The sequence below is a fragment of the Lepisosteus platostomus genome, chromosome 12 (assembly GCF_059453375.1).
Source record: "Lepisosteus platostomus isolate fLepPlt1 chromosome 12, fLepPlt1.hap1, whole genome shotgun sequence".
Classification (NCBI taxonomy): domain Eukaryota; kingdom Metazoa; phylum Chordata; class Actinopteri; order Semionotiformes; family Lepisosteidae; genus Lepisosteus; species Lepisosteus platostomus.
In genome coordinates this window covers 41,811,575-41,829,182 of record NC_142622.1, presented here as the reverse complement: position 1 = coordinate 41,829,182, position 17,608 = coordinate 41,811,575, and the positions used below count along the sequence as shown (strand labels likewise).

Genomic DNA, 17,608 nt, shown 5'->3' with positions numbered 1-17,608 from the left:
CTAAAAGACTGATCCTAAAGATTCAAAAAACATCCAGCACACGTTGCAATCCTTTACTCCTTCTCAAGTTACAGTTGGAAAAACAAACTGCGTGTTAGTTTAAAGCAAAGCTAAATTTAATGTATGCTCCACAGAGAAAACAAGTACATTTCTACTAATCTCTTGAGAAAGAAAAAGACTAAACTACTCCAAGTTTACTACAAGTAGAAACACAGATCATGTAGGAACTTCGAAGCAGTACCAAATCAGGAGAATCAGATGTTTTAGAAAAACGAAACGCCAAAAAAAAAAAATGCAGTTCAACAATGCAAGCACGTCTACTGCATGTCTGCTCTTGCATGTGTGAAGAAGGCTATCGCAACCAACTCATCAGATATCAGGCCAGCAGTAGGGGGCAAAGGCTTATTTTAAGCCATCTTCCCAGAGCAGTCAGAAACAGAACGCATTTCCCAACGCAAGCCCCCAGCTGATTAAAATATAGACATTTGTAAGGGTGCACAAAGTACCAGCTGATGCACTTTCGTCATCTTGTATTTGAGGATATTATCCAGGCACTTTCAACAGTCTCTTTGGATATGAAATTGCCCCTGTGAACACCGGTACCCATGTCTTGAGCCTCCTTGCCTCCCAAGTTTGACAGCCGACCCCCGGCAAACACTCGCCTGCGCGCACCGAGCCCGAGCGATACGTCTGGGAAGTAACGGATCGGCTCGGAGGGGCGCACGGCAACCTCGGGCCGCTTCCAGCCGAAAAACACCGTCTAAAAATAACACCCGGAGGGAAACGAAAACCCCCCTCACGCCTCCCGTCCCCCGCAGGAGCCGGGCTCACCACGGCTTTACCCCTCCGTCCGCGCAAGCTGAGCCATCCCTCCTCTTTACCCGGCCACTCACCATCGCCGTCATCCCCCACGGCCATGGCTCTGTCTCTCTCTCCCTCCTCGGTGAAGCGGCAGGTATCCCCCCCCCGGGGGCCGGGTGCGAGTGGGGTGCCGGCACGGCTCCGCGCCGAGACCGGGCGGAGAGCTCTGCGTGACCCGGACAGATCCGCGGCTCTGCGCTGCGCCAGCCGAACAGCTGCTGCTCCGCCGCTTCAAAATAAAAGCCCACCCCGCTTTCTCCTCCTCCTCCTCCTCCTCTCTCCCGACCGACTTGAGCCGCAGAAACACGCCACCCGCCCCCCTCCGCTCGCAGGCGGTTCAATCACCGGGCTCAGGCTGTCGCCGTGGTCGGGGCTGCTGCATCATGCGCCACGCACAGCCGCCACTTCGTGTCGCTCACATTGCCAGCCTGCGTGTCGGCTGATGCCTTTTTTTGGGGGGGGACACTGTTTAGCGGTGTCAAGCGTACCACCACAGGGTATTTTGCGCACTCCCCGGTGCAATTATCAACACATTCAGCGTGTGTCGGCAATCTCTAGCGCGGCTCTCTTCCCGACGGAATACGCGCCCTCACACGCCGCTCCAACCCGGGACAAGCCTGCTCGACAGACCGAGTTTAAAACCCATTTAAAACGGGTTTTTCACCTCCGGTTCTACCCAGGTCCATTAAAAAGAAAAAAACAACAAATCCAGAAGACAGAAACCGAAAGTTTAACTGTGCGTGAAACTAGGCGCAAATGGGTACTGCGTCTGAGGGTTTTTTTTTAAAAACACCCCGGCTCGCAGGCCTGCTCTGCTACCGTAAACAGATCACGTCCAGCCCCATCAATGGCGACTCTGTCTGGGGGGGGAGGCTGTCGGATTTCTGTTCTAGTTCAAGCGGAGCCAGTGACACAATGTGACTCAGAGCGCAGGTGCTCGGCTTCTGCAAAATAAAAATGGAAAAAAAAAGACGCTTTGTGTTGTGGGGGTGGGGGTTGGTCGGAAACGAAACTGCTCCGCTGGCGGGCGGCACAGAAAATCTAAATAAAGAAGAAACGTGGGACAGAATCACGGTCACGCAAAAAGGGACCTGCCCACACGACACGGGCGCTAGGAAAGAGGCAAGAGTTTAGAGGGAGGTCTGGAAAGCGCAGGTCTGAGTAAGGTTACCAAAGCATCACCTGCTCTCTCTGGCAGCACGGCGATCTAGACCATCACCCCTCTGCACAGAGCCTGACAAATCAGCCACAATAACTGAGACGTACACAGAATGGGACTCCAGCCACAGCCTGCAAAAACAGCCCCCCCAAAATATAAAAATCGCTGGTGTCCCAATCCAGGGTGTACCCTGCCTTGTTGGCTGCCCCGCGACCCTCGACCGGAAGAAGCGTTTGGAAAATGGACGGACGGGGAAAAACGCAATCCCTTCTCGCCGCTGTTCCTTCCTCTCCTTCTACACACCCGGCTGGGTTCGTCCGCTGGAGCACCCCCAAAAACACCTGCGTTCGCCTGCGAGAACCATCAGCACTTCTCGGAAAGCCACATCTACCCTCTCCCCAGCTGAAGCTGCTCCGGAAACCACTGCTCCTGGCCTGCGTGGCGTGACGCGCCAGGCGGCGTGTGGTACTGTGGCGAGGGCAGGGGAGAGATGGCGCTGCCCTCGCGTTCAAATGAATGGCTTGTCTGTCGGTGCCTCATCCGCGAGGGTCTGAGCTTCTCGCCAAGTCGCCGTTCTGCGCTGTGTCCCTGCCCGGTAAGATGCACGTTTCAGCATCACACTGGGGAGCCAGAGGTTGATGGTTTAAGGTCCACAGGGGTCGTCTCGAGACTTTGTCGATCACCGGGACCGCCCGCGAAGATTAAGACCCACTTGTTTACAAGACCCGTGCAGTGTGGCCAAGACTGATTCAGTGCAACTTTAAAATTAAAGCAAGGTCAAATCAGTTTTAAACAGAAAAAAAAAATCAATAGTAAACAGCTTCCCTACCAAGGCTTGCAGCTGTTTTAAACTGCAGAAAAATGCAAAGTAAAGTGAACTTAGAATGTCGAGCAGTTTTGAGGGCATTTACACTGGATTAAGCTGGGATAAAGTAGTTCTACAGAGGCCAGAGAATGAAGGACCCATTTCATTACCTGCTGCACTAGGAACAGCGAGAAGAAAGGACCTCTGTGGAATGCAATTCAGAATTTAGATCTGCAACGCAAAGCCTTTAAAAAATGTGCACAATGGCTTTAGCTTCTAAATCCACAGCGGAAAGGATGTGGCTTGTGTCCTGACTGTACGCCATGTTTATACGGCACAGTCTGACAAATGTGAAAACTTGCGACTCCTACACAGAGGCAGAGCTCCTACATGCATGAGCAAACGACACTAACCTCTGGGCTACAGCTTGTATTTTCAGCACAGGAGCGGAAAGTGGCTCTCTCTGCTGGCTTCACAATGCCCCTGACTCACGTTTGTTTATTTCAGTTCAGCTGCTTGTGCTCGGATTATGATGTCAGACATTGTTATGTCTGAAAATCAGTTTCTTTCTGCTTGAGACCCCCAGGGGTGGGAACAATGTCACAAACCCTCATCAGGCTGTTTCAGGGGCTGAAACTACACAGGTCGGCAATATTTCTCTGCGCAACTCCTACGTCTGAAATGCCTTCTGTGACTGAGTCATGCAAAGCAGCTGCATTCCCATCAACACTGAAGAGCCTAATATGAAAAACAAGACATCCGTCTGTTTTAAGGGTACGCTACAGTCCCTAAAGGGGTTTCCTGCATTATTTCGCTTACAGCATGAAAAGCACAAACCAAACTAATTCATACAGAAATATGCTCGGACGGACAAATTCATAACTAAGCCCTCGGCGGCTGTGTCCAATCACAGGCCGCTCGTCTCCTGTCAATCAATTAGAAACAGGCCAAGGACAGAGCAGCCCGACGATCCACTTGGCAGGGACACTGGTCGCTCTCCAAAGACAGGAGAGCAGGCCACCTTGAAGGAGACAATTTGCCCAGAAGGCTCCCTTTCATTTAAGCCCTCAAGTTAAAAAAAGGAATCCCCGATGACAGCGTTTGGACTGAAACACCCCTGCACACCTCTTCAGCAGGCCGCCTGCATTCTGAGGCTACAAGAGCAACAGGACCATCACGGACAGCGGGAGCTGGCAGGGAGAGAGACAACATGGCAGGACTCCAAGACAGGAGGGGAGGAGGCATGATCTCCTTTTTTTCAGCTGGATCTAAAAAAAACAAACACTAAGCACATTCGTGTCTGCCACCCCCTAAGCGATGTGAGGATTGTTTCTCATACCTTCAATAAGATAGATTGATACATGCAGTAAAAGCGCTGAACCCTTCTCAGACATCTCCCCTTATTACTTTTGGAGGACAGACTCTAATAAGGCAGGTTCCCAGATGCCACTCAGCATGCAAGCTTTTCGCCTTATCACCTTGCCTGCCCAGTGAACTTACTGAGATTTATAATCACACAAGCCATCAAGAATGGTTTCTGGGGTGTAAAGAACCGAGTCAATCTCTTCACTCGGCTGCCTGTGGACCGCACGCCATTCCCGTTCAAATGCCCGACAAAGTTTAACAGGATTGCAGCTTAAACCCCTTAGTGCCACTCTCTCTGCCCAGTCTACAGCTCCAGCACCCCCGGCAGGAATAAGCTGCTGCAAACTGAGGGCCACGGTAAACCCACAGCAGCAAAACGTCCCGAACAGTTGTGCAATATGAACGACATGTTTCTAAACCCCGAGATGGGTGAGCCCCCCACACATCAAATCGCTGTTTCCAGCTATTCAGAAGGCCTTGGAAAACCTAACAAACGTTACGTCAGACTCAAGACAGCCCCTCGTCTTAGTTTACACGACACAGATTGCTTCAAGTCTCGACAGATTCCATGAACAACTTAAGGTGCTTCTGATGCAATGTGCTGTGAGCATTTTCTCCTGCTTCCTGGGACATCACCTCGTCTCTTAACAAAACCACAGCAACTCAATGGCTCTTTGGCCCCTTGACTCCATACCTGGCAGGCATCTTTCTAGCAAAAGTACAGTTATCATAATGAAATGGGGTTCCTGCATAAACCACAACGGCAGGTGGGGCTACCTATAAAGCACTTTGAGTGGAGTGTCCAGGAAAGCGCTATATAAGTGTAAGGAATTATAATTAAATTGTGTGATGCATGTGGTTTACCAATTTATGATGCTTTGACTCCACCAGGAGAGATGAATGTTGTTACATAACTATGACACATAGCAGGTCAGCCTGCTTTTGTTCCCCTAAAATATGTTTTGATTCCTTCAGGTTGCTTTTCGCAACGCTTTGCAAACTGTGCTGATCCCCCAAGTCACTCTCAGCCAGCAGAACTGCAGTTCCACCTTCCAGGTGCGTTCATTCGAAAGAACTAAGCAGACGCCAAAAACAAACGCTGAAAAAAAATCACATTTTTGACAACAAGTCTGTACTCCAAGTTCCAAAGCAACACGTTAATTCTGGACTTGACTTCCATTTTTAGAAAAATCCAAAGCTAATCACATCAGAGGGGTATACTCATTTTTCTGCTACAGGCCAAAATCTTTGTTATGCAATCTAAAATCGTACCACTGGGTTACAAAAACTTGAGGGTTTCGTAGGTGATACATGGTTTCAATTAAAGAGAACAGCCCCAGCTTTGGTCACACACCAAACCAGCATGTACAAATAAGCACAAAAGACTTGACTGAACTACTTACCCAGGCCATAGCTTAAAACCATGTTTCCAGAATTCAGGGCTTCGTCAAACTTGCTCAGGATCACTTGCAGTCTAAGAACAGGCAAAACAAGGGGAAAAAACATCAATCCAGATCTAAAAAAAACATACAGTGTATGCAGATGTGTTAATTATATTATTGAGCTAAATAAAATGCCTTCCTTAGAGATTTGGCTTTGGAGAATTCTGATGCACAAAATAAGTGTGCTGTCACTATTGTCTTCACCATTACCACCACCGTCTACAACAATACGGTCTGGTTTTCACAATCTGTTTAGACCATTTAAAAAGACCCTCATAGCTGGTAACAACTGTCAGAACAGTAGTACACGGTCAATTAGTCCCAAACTTAATTGGCTGCACAAGTCATCTATTCCAAATGACAGAATGCAATGAATAATGAACCCGAAAATCACAGAGACTTGACCCAAAAGCCTTAAAGGATCATCTGAAGTACCAGGCATACGTCTGAATGCACTATTACGAATCCAGGGCACACATTAACACTAAACTGGTTTTGCCTTTTAAAATAATGAGGCACCTCAAACCTTACTTCTACCATCAGAGCACCTTAGACCTGCCCCCAGTTGGGACGGAGGACCCAACTGTGAACATCAGGGAAATTAACACACGAGATTAAACAGATGTGGAAGGGCGGGAAAGCAGGATGGAGGGGCAATTTTGATGCAAGGCATATCTGAACAAGCAGCTGGAAAACAGGTGGATGGATGTGCTCTGGAGCGTCAAGGCTGCAGGACGAGGGAGATGGATCGATGGACGAACTAGGAAATGCCATAAACAGACCTGAAAACCTCATTAAGCTAAACCCTCGCTAGACTCCTCCAAAGCATTTATAAAAGGGTATATACACACTTGTGAGAGGTTATTTTATTTTACAAAGATACTGTCACGCTGGGTGTCCCTTAAAATGCTCCTCTCCCGTCCGTCATAAATAGCTGCTCACTGTATTTAACGATACACGTCCCAGCCTTCGGTTCCGGCCTCGCCCAGCCTGGCTGCCTTCAGTAAAACACACCACAGCCAGGATCCGCAACCAGAGGCGATGTCGTCGCCGGTATCAATGCGGAGCACAACGGGTGGGCCCTCTTTTCCCCAGGACATTGCGATTCAAAGTAAATTCACAGATTTGCCAGCTGTCTGGTCAGTTCATCTCCTTCTCCCCTTTCCACACCGATCACCGTGTTCTGGACTTATCGATTAGCCAGGCTTCCCAAACACACCCTGAGGGGACGGTGGGCTGAACAGCAGATTAGTAGGTTACATCATGTGAAGGCAACCAAGGTCAAGCCAAGGAAAATAAAAACAAAATCCAGCTAAATCCCACCTGTTTCCGCCCCCTTGTGGAGAGGGTCTGGTACTACTTGTGACGATGCGTACCCCCCCCAAAAAACATGGACATTATTGTTCAATTTCTACCTGTTTATGAAGACATTCAGTTAAGGGAAGATCAGTATAACTAAAGGTGGCATCGTTTCTTTTAAGCTACAGAAGCCCGGTAAAGAAAATTCCACTCTTCCTCAATCAATTCATTTAACAGCTTAATCTTCACTTTCATAAACACGAAAGCGAAGGGAGAGGTTTTCTACCTCCGATCTACTTTATGCGTGGTGCACTCCCATGCACACGGAAGTAACAGGTGTCTAACACCCAGCGGCAAATCTGAACTATTACCACGACCGTTTCCCTCGCCCTTCTCCGTGTTAAACGGAGTAAAACCAAGTTTAAAAAAACAACTATAAAATGCTAAAAGGAAAACTTTCCACTGCGACTGGCAATTCCCAAGGAAAACGGGAACCCCCACAAGCGAAGGGGAATATAAACTCTCCGGACTGTTCAGCCCTTGTTGTGTTATTGGACTTTTAAACGGAAAACGAGACGCTTCCAATAACGAGGAAGAGCGGCGCTCCGATTTCTTCGACGCGAAAAAACGCGAGTGACGGGGAGCGAGATCTTCTCGCACCGGTCACGACACAGCCCACTCCGCGCCCTTCCACGGGCTCTCGTTTCCAAAAACAGACAAGCATGTTAATCATAAAACACGTCCCGAGTTCAAAAGTCTTTTTTGGGGGGGGGGGGTTGTTGTGGTATAAGGGGGCTGCTTCTCTTTTCCACCTTTCAAACAGTTTGCCTGACAACTAAACCACCCAAAATGGATAACGCTCCCGATTTTGTTTTTTTTAATTTCAAATAATTTCTCGTTTCCAAAAACAGAAAAGAATTTTAATCATAAAACACGTCCCTAGTTGAAAAGTATTATTATTTTTTTGGTTTTTATATAAGGGAGCTGCTTCTCTTTTCCACCTTTCAAACAGTTTGCGAGACAACTAAACCACCCGGACAGATGTGGTGATAAAAGGGTTTACCCGTATGGGTCAATATTTCCATCACTGAAGGAAATTATTTGCAATAACGCTACTGACTTTGTTTTTTAATTTCAAATAATTTCTTGTTTCCAAAAACAGAAAAGAATTCTAATCATAAAACACGTCCCCAGTTCAAATTATTTATTTTTTTGGTTGTTATATAAGGGAGCTGCTTTTCTTTTCCATCTGTTACTGTATATATTATAAGGCGGCTGCTTCTCTTTTCCACCTTTCAAACAGTTTGCGAGACGACCAAACCACCCGGACAGATGTGGTGATAAAAGGGTTTACCCGTATGGGTCAATATTTACATCACTGAAGGAAATTATATGCAATAACGCTCCTGATTTTCGAAAAGCATAACGTCATCCCCGAGCAGTCTTTTCTCTTTACTAGGGCACCCCCCACTGGACTCCTGCTGGATTTTGTTTTTTAATTTCAAATAAGACAGCAACGAAAGCCTATAATAAAGACGGGAATTTCAAGACAGAGCAGTGCTTAAAACATAAAAGCGCTTACGGGTTCTCCTAAATACCGCAGAGAAGCAGTTTTGGCTTGTATGAATCTTTTGTTCCCCTACCGCTCAGTAGTGGCTTTGTTTTCAGGGACTGGTGATAGACTCCAGTTTCGGCAATGTCTATTATAATTCTGGAGAGGTCAGCATGAACTACTGTACAGCAATCATTCTGACCACCTACATGTACGAATGTTTAGGGGTAGTGGATGTTCTCTATTGCCTGTACTAGTATTAGTAAGGGGAAATGTTAGATCTGTAATGCTGTACACCCCAGTATGCAACTGCCTCAATTATTAAGCAGTCTGAGGGAACACTCCAGCTCGGGGGTCGTCCCCATGACACATCTGAAGTGTTGTAATGCAAACCACTCAAATACCTTAAAGACCAGGGCTCTCACCTGGTCAGTATATTTGTAGTTTGCCATCACAGCACTACACAGAGCTTTCTAGGGGTAAAAGAGAGTTATAAACATATCGGCAACGTTGAAGGTTTAGTACATTGATGTACAGTATTTCTCTAAAGAGGGTGTTCTCTTACAGGTGACTGCAACAGGTGCACAGAACATCTTTCATTTTAGCCCTATGAACCAAAAACACTCCAGGTACATGCAGAATAAGCGGAATTCCACAATAAACATACACTAAGTGTGTAAAAACCGCTGTATTACCTGGAAGAAACTGGCGTGCAGTAAGAAATAAAACCGTAACTTAATCAATGTCAAAGGTTTTGACGGAAGAAACACCTTTGACTCAAAATGCTCTTGGAATGGAAAAGCACCATTCTAGTCAAAGACCTTACAGGCTTCTGTTCACTGCAGAATACTCTGAGAAAGCTGTTCACAATACCCTGCGGGACTGCAGTCCCCCTTTAAAATACCTTAGCAATTTATTGATTTAGTGCTATACTGAAAAGTGAACTATACATCCATATGCACAGTTATACCTCCAGTGCATCAATGTACTCATTATAGCTGTGTGGACTGGAACACCTGGGGCATGTTGTTCTTTCTAAAATACCCGCTTACTACTGTTGTTTTTTATCTGAATGTGTCGAGCAGACCGTGCATATAAAAAATATAAATTGCTACGTCAATGCGTCATTACTGCAAGATTTAAAAGCCAGGACGTGTGAAAACTGTGCAAGGGTCTGAATCATTTTGCAATGCACTGCAAGTGCAATTATTCATTTCAACAACTTGTCAGACTACGAAAAAATGTCTCTCCGACCTGACACAGATAAAATCATGAATTTTCCATCTGCTCTTGCAAAAGCTTTGCAAAATATAATTGGGCGAAGAAGCGTCAAATGAAGCACCTTGCACAAGTGAAACGGTTTCGACTTCCCAAATACCAGACGTGCTCAGCAGACACACCCATAAAACCTTGATTCACTGCGTAATTCTTGGCTCCACTGCAAAACAACAGCAATTGCTCCTAGATAATGATGGCATGAAGATGCAGTTTGATTCAACTGCGTATTTGCTCCTTTTTGTGTTCTTACTTGATTTAACCTCTCGAATATCAACCCCAGCAAAAATTATATCACCCCCTTGTACTGATGAGATGATTTAGTGCATTACGGTCAATTGCAAACGATCAATGAAGCACAGAGTCGCCCAAAACATTCCAATCAAAATCCAAGATCAGCAAACTTTGTTTAAATAAACACATCCGAAGACTGAAATACCTTCCGATACCCCTCGTGTTGAACTGCCGACAGTGACTGGCATGCAAAGACATCGAGGTTATATACTCTACATGCATTCATGCGTGAAGCAGACAAGTACGGCGGTCGTGATCAACATGAAAACTGGGGGAAAAAATGAATCATTTAAGTGGAAAAGATGCTTTTATAGTTCACAGCACAGTATGCGAGCCTACAAGAGTACACAGATCCAATTAAGTCGTAGGTGTTGAGTGCCAAGCAACTTTGTTGTTACTCCGGATTCAGAGCAAACAGGCCCCTTGTGAGCCCCTTGTGAAATGTAAAGACTTCAGAGACGGAGGCGGCCTGGTTTAAGAGCAGTGCCCGGGCCGTGACAGTTCAAGAATACTACAGGAACGTACCGTGCAGCTGGGAGGCCTCTCCTGCTGAGGTCGGCTCTCACTTTCTCTCCCACATGGCGATACACATCCACGACTGCTGCTATTGCAGTTTCTCTCACCTAGAAACAGAGGGATCACAGAGAAGCCTTGACGTATTCATCTCACTTCCCTTTACAAGGCAAAGAATAAATATCCCCCCAGATTTCCCGGACCTCTGAAGCGTTTAGGACAATTTAAAAGATGCCCACCACTGCCTGACTCCTCATCTTACAGCCGACTCACAAGTCCACATCACGTTTCCAGTGGGTGTATTGTACAAGAAGATTACAGCTTCCATAAATGAAAGTAAAAAAGGCGAAGTGCTGATTTTTTCTTTTACAAAGTATAATGAAGAATAAAGTACATGAATGTAGGCTTTCATTATGGCTATAACCTAACCAACCCAAACTTTTCCTAAGAAGTAAAGGAACTGACAGTAAAAGTTGCTTAGCTTTTGCAGTTCACTGCTTTTATACCATTTCTCTTTGGTTTCGTTTGGTCATTTGTAATTCTAAACATCTCCAACTGAAGGACAGTTTAACTGAGAAAAGCGTCTTATGAGGTTTACACCCAGCTCCGCCCACAGTAAGCGACTTGTGGCTCGGCACTAATCACTAATAAATGAAGAGAAACAGTGCGAGCACTTTGTGAATATTCAAATTACGTCAAGTCTGGGGGGGAGTCTCCCCAATGCAGCATGCAGAAAGGCATTATAAAGAGCTGCCGGAACCCCTGCATCTGCCTTTTAAATTATATACCTTCAGCAACTTTATAATGTGCTGCGTCCTAGTCAGAGAACTTCAACAAGCCTATTTTTCCACTTAACCTGACAAATCACTTTGAACAAAGAAAAATGTGTTTATACTTGGTGGCTGCTATGCAATTGCCAAATATTAGATTGTAAAAGAGCCAAGTTTTATGTGACAAGTTTACCGCGGTTTTAGCAAAGCAGGAGACGTCTCATTCCTGCCAGTGCTGTCCACATACCGGCTCATGATAACAGCCCTTATGAATTAATCTCCCTGCAGAGCCCTGCTTGGACACACCTGCCATGTTATAGATGTTGATATTCATGACCGTGCCTGCTTTATTCAAGGGCCACTTTACATCTCCGGACTTTAACCTGCAGTACATCTTTTAACAACATAGCTGTCAGAGGAGGATAAGGGGATATTTAATTTGAGCAAGACCAAGGGAGTCTCACACTAATTCTGGGTTATGTATCGAAATGAGTCATACCGGCTCTTTTGCTGACACTGCTGTGTGGGCAGCAGTAATTGAGGGGAGATGATAATTATACACAAGCACAGAGAACCCCCTGCAGGGGTATTACCAACTACCTTTATGCCTTTTACAGATCGTTGAAACAACTATTTTATTCTTATGCTTTTATGGGTGGCGGGTGATCTATGTCAAAATACAGGACGGCTATCTCTGGACTCGAACCCAGTAAAGGTGCAGCTTCTAAATTAAACAGATCCGACAGTTTACAAGTATTTTCAATAGTGCAGATGAGGCCGAGACCCTGTGGGTGAAAATCAGGATAGTTCAAGGCAGCCTGGGGCTCTGGGCAGGAGCAGCCCACTGTCGCAGCAAGGAGGATCACTGTGAGAACGACCCACACTCCTGCACACCTGTTCCTGCGACGTGGACTGGGGTCTGTGCACTTTCATTAAGGGGTGGATTCATGTGGTCAACCTTTGCATGGAGTGCCAGGTGTGCTGGCGAGCCCAGAAGCTCCAGTTTCCCCGAGCTGTCATGAGAAAACCCCGTTACTGAAGTGTCTGACCCCTTGAGGAGGTCAAGGGTGAAGTGAAGGATACTGGTCTCACCTGAGCGTTCGAGTCCTCGGCCAGCGTGCACAGGAACGGAACGATTTTGCTGAGGGTTAAAGGCTGGGCCCCACACCTGGGAGTGACAGAAAAAGGGAGATGGGACACAGCACCCAGACACGTGGGGAAGGGACCACCGCACGCGATGGGCTCGGGTTCAACACGCCTCCATTGCTCAAAACATCCGAACTACGGACTGGCCTGGCCTGGCATCACCAGGAGAAGGTGGCTCCAGACTCACTGGGTTCAGGGAGTTGCTCACTCAGAGGCGCCGACATCTAACCTTTGCTCGGCAAGCTTGTGAATGTTTTTAGTGTTAAAGGGGAACCGCAACGCTGTTTTTTTATATTTTGGGGTTAGAAAGAATCGGCATTGATGAGTGCATTTCAAACTACAATGAAAGTCAAATGCACACAGTAACTTGTAAAACCTCCAATTAACATCACAAAATAGACAATTTCCAGGTATGCGCAGTGTCATGTTCTCAGATTCAGATTCTGGTGACATGAAGCGGCCATATCGCACTGTAAATCAGCAAATACACCTCCTTAAATCTCATAGAAGTGTTGCTCTCGATTTCAAGACGGTTCTGCAGACAAATAATATCTACTTGTTAACTCTGCATGCAGATCACACTGGAACATTTCTGCTGTGAAATGTCTGCTGTACAAACTGTACTTATTCGCTCGTACATCACATTACGAGTAATTCAATCTAACCAAAAGCAATCAAAAACAACCACAGGAAAAACATAATAATAACTACAACATGAATTATTATTATAGTCCCACCTGTATGAGACTTTTGAAATCCAAAAGAAACACTCAATACGGTCCAACCTACTATGTGGTGTCAATTTTTTTCTGCTTTAAATGAACATATTTCTCCAATCACTTGAAGAAACAGCACAGTAATTCTAAATGTGAGCCACTAACACCATTGTATTGTGCAGAATGGGTCTCACACAAAGGTGTGCGTTTCTCAACTGAATGCAAAGGACTACACATGATGTAAACTGCAACTCCTGTTTTACTTGTCCTCTTTAAAAATACACTCCAGGCACACACACACGCGTTAGATTTATAGTCTTCGATGAACATTGATATTACTGGAGCAGAAGCAAACGAACAGTTTGAAACTTCCATGTACTCACGTGTTTAAAGTTGCAATGAGACAGAGGCACAATGCTTCTCGACACCGGAAGTTCTTGTGTTTGAAGCCAGGGAGCAGTCTTTCCCAAACATACTGTTGGGAGAACGAAACAGTCGTGTCAACCAGCTGTACCAATATCAGCACCGGTCCGTTTTTCCTCAAGTTCCTCCTTTGCAACTTTCGAGTCCGATGATGAGACAAGACAACCTCCACCGTCTGAGATCCCTCAGCCGGGGGGGGGTGGCGGAGAGAGCAGGGAGGAGTGGTTTATTCACGGAGGAATGTCAGAAGCTCCTGACAGACCTGCTGGAAGAAGGGTGGGTGGAGGCATCATGGTGACCATAGTGGTCACCGCTGAGCTGGTCAAACCAACTGGGGGGGACAGTGGAAGCGAAGTAATACAGAGACCAAGAACCCCTCCTGCCCAGACCGAAGACAACCTCACTGCTCAGCAACGCGATGCTTCTGCACGTCAACCTCAAAGGACAATGCAAGACACCAGCGCATAGGATTACAACGACATAACCAGCAGCCATATCACCCTGCAACTCACAACTTGCAGGTCACTGAAGCTCAGCAGGTTTGAGCCCGGTCAGCACCTGGATGGGAGACCTCCTGGGAAAAACTAAGGTTGCTGCTGGAAGAGGTGTTAGTGGGGCCAGCAGGGGGCGCTCACCCTGCAACTCATGTGGATCCTAATGCCCCAATGTAGTGACGGGGACACTATACTGTAAAATACTGTAAACAGGCGCCGTCCTTCGGATGAGACGTAAAACCGAGGTCCTGACTCTCTGTGGTCATTAAAAATCCCAGGGCGTTTCTCGAAAAGAGTAGGGGTGTACCCTGGCGTCCTGGCCAAATTTCCCATCAGCCTTTATCAATCATGGCCTCCTAACAATCCCCCTCTATGAATTGGCTTCATTACTCTGCTCTCCTCCCCACTGAGAGCTGATGTGTGGGGAGCGTTCTGGTGCACTATGGCTGCCGTCACATCATCCAGGTGGTGGTGGAGGGGAGTCCCCATTACCTGTAAAGCGCTCTGAGTGGAGTGTCCAGAAAAAGTGCTATATAAGTATAAGCAATTATTATTATTATTATTATTATTATTATTACGTCCAGGAAACAGTCCTCGTGGCCAGATTCTTCTGACCCAAGTGCAACGCCAGTGGGAGCACACTGCCAATGGATGATCGGCAGGAGAAGTGGGACCAGCCGGCCTTGAGCAGCTGCAGAGGAAGCGTGGAGGAAAACACCACAGCAGCCTGTCCAGAGCGCGACCAGACGTTTGTCTCCGCGCAAACCAGATTGTTCGTGTTCAGGGCTCGTATGTGGTACCGCTTTTCTGCCCTTTCTTATTTGGACAGGGCTTGACATTCCCCTTTTGATAACTTACCGTGATGTGCATCTTGTTCATATTTTAATTCTTCTCTCGCCCATTTTTGTAACTTCATTTAAATTCATGAGGTTTGATTTAAAGGAAGTTTTAAACTTTATTATGCATATATACACACATGACTGCATTTATTTTGGGTATATGTACATATGCAATGAGTGTGCAGATTAAATACATTAAAACTGTTGCCAGGATTTACAGAAAATCAGCATAGTCATCACCTGGTTCTAATTTATCCCTGAAGGGCGTTGCAAGTTGACCCACTGTGACTGTGAAGTGGAATGTCCCCAACAGCACACAGGGTGTCTGGATCGCATGTAAACGCGATTTTAAAACTAGATGACATAACTGAAATGGTAACTAAAAGGATTCCTGTCAAAGCCTAAAAGGTGCACATGTCCACAGTTACCCGCTCCAATAAATAACAGAAAGACACCAAAAAAGGCCAACCACCTTCAATTTGCTTTTTGCCAAACCCCCCTCCACAATTTACTTTGCAAAGGACGAGCTGGACGAAACCGGGTACGCGTTTCGTTCACGTCATTTAAACTGTGCCTGGCAAGAGGAAAACCCGGCGCAGCTCAGAGAGAGCCCAGAGCACTTACCATGACTGGGGCAGCCTGGTCCATCAGTTTGAGGATGAGGTTCTGAGACTGCTCCCGAACTTGGTCTTTGGAATCACCTAGTCTGTCAATCAGGGCAGGGACAACTAGAAGGGGGGAAAAAAAAAAATCAAATGAAAATGAAAGCCCCTTCCGGAAATTTCGCAGTGTACTGTATTAATCTGGGGCACGTTTATTTCACTTCCAGTTCCGAAGCGCTCCACGATAACGCCCACTCTCGATTCAAGTGTAGTCACCTGCAGGCAGGAACAGGGCAGCCAGTCTGAAAGGAGCAGCACGCTCGGTCAAAATTACCCTAAGGGGCCGGTGGGGTGAATTATGGCAAGCCCCAGTTTTATTAGAAAAGTACACCTTCACCCACTAAAGGTCACTAACTGTGGGCGATTTGGAATCAATGAAGTTCCTCAAGGTACTTTGGCTTTCCAATAGGAGACTGAAGGCAAACAATTACACACACATTTGATTATTCCTTATATGGAAGACCATGCTTGAGGACAGATGCTCACACTGGTGGGATTATGTGATGAGCGATCTGTATCCCTCTTAAAACATCCAGCTGTCGGCACAACCTGCTCTCCGACACGCACTGCACCTGTGCTCTGGAATCCTGGCCCGGAGCTCAGGGTTCAGTAGGACGAACACCACCTGCTGATCCACTAATCGGCATCACCTCTTCCCTGACAGGCATGTGGTTTCATGAGAAAGCTAAGACTACATGAAATGTCTTTAAGCCCTGTAAACACAGTGGGGTGTGGGGGCAAGGAGATTAGGAAATCAGTGCTCCAGTGAGTTCAACATTGGAGGTATGCAGGAAAAGACGGAAAAAAAACGCACTGATCTTCTACCTCAGGAATTCAAAGCGAGGTTTCATGCAAAAACTAAGACCGGGTGGCTAAAAATAGCCCTTGAAATGGAATTTTCCAAGTCAAAACAAACATCCCGTGAGTCAAAAGTTCATTCACTCAGTCTGCCTTCACGACGGCAGCTCTTGACAGAAAGAAAACACTAGAATGAAATGCAACACTACTGTAGGTCACTCCTGAGCTTCAAGGTCGTTTTAATGAGTACCCATAAGAGTGCTTTGGCTGTTCACTAGACAGCTCTGAAAACTGAAAATTGTCATCTCAGTTTCCAGAAACAGAACTATATATAGCTTATGCTCCTAAAACTTCCCTACAGCATTTCAAGACTTTCAATTCTACATTTTGTTGTTCCAGAGTAACTACACACAATAGCAACCCATGTGCCCACACAACAGTATTATTAATACCGGCACCTGGCGGATTCAGTAAAGATCCCACTTTACTGGTTATATAGCCAGGAAGGTGCAACTCTCCATATTAAGATAATGGAAATTATTTAAATGCCTCCAAGAAACCTTATTATATAGTGACACCTAGTGGACATCCTTGTGTACAATCCTAGTGTACCCTTACTGTAATAAAGTTACTGAATAAAATGTTTAAAAATCTGAAATGTTTACAACCCTTACATTTTCTATTCACTCCAATTAACAGAAGTCACAAACTTCTGCCATAAATAAGAAACGCAACAAGTACTACTATACTTGGAAGTAGCTTTCAAGTATAAATCTCAATGAGATAGCCTTTGTGTCTAACTGCTTCTCATCATTCCAGTAAGGAGCTTAAGAGGGAAGCCTTATCGGGATATGGATAAGACCTGGATAACAGGGATACAACAGCGGATTTTACCCCCACGGTCTTCAAACTATATCTTTCATGTCCTAAACCAAAATGTCCCGTCTCACGTCGAGGTCAGCGCAACTCCAGTCTGGAAAACCCAACAGGCCTTGAAACGCTCGCGAAAAAAAAAAACCAAATCAGGGAAGAAAACACTCATGTCAGAAAACAGCACATTTCCTTTTTCAGAAAAGGTTAGAACAGAGAACTAAACCCCGCCATTCTGCACCACAGCGACTTTACCCTCGTCGGCCAACGAACTCAGGAAACAAATGCGCCTCAAGAGATATTTAAACCCAGCAAGGCGGTTACT

General features: G+C 46.1%; 1 protein-coding gene across 31 annotated transcripts in view; it reads right to left on the bottom strand.

Moving 5' to 3' along the window:
- Positions 1-17,608, bottom strand: part of clasp2 (cytoplasmic linker associated protein 2) — a 106,572-nt gene that overhangs the window by 71,113 nt on the left and 17,851 nt on the right. For 29 of the 31 annotated variants that reach the window (XM_088601984.1, XM_088601983.1, XM_088601990.1 and 26 more), the window contains exons 3-7: positions 15,578-15,681; positions 13,581-13,672; positions 12,428-12,503; positions 10,578-10,675; positions 5,594-5,664 (exon numbers count right to left, since the gene is read on the bottom strand). In XM_088601984.1, the coding sequence (XP_088458110.1) occupies positions 5,594-5,664; positions 10,578-10,675; positions 12,428-12,503; positions 13,581-13,672; positions 15,578-15,681 (441 nt within the window). Of the gene's footprint in view, positions 1-893; positions 1,646-2,323; positions 2,400-5,593; positions 5,665-10,577; positions 10,676-12,427; positions 12,504-13,580; positions 13,673-15,577; positions 15,682-17,608 lie in introns of those variants that run through there. The other 2 variants (XM_088602011.1, XM_088602012.1) reach the window with 2 other exon arrangements.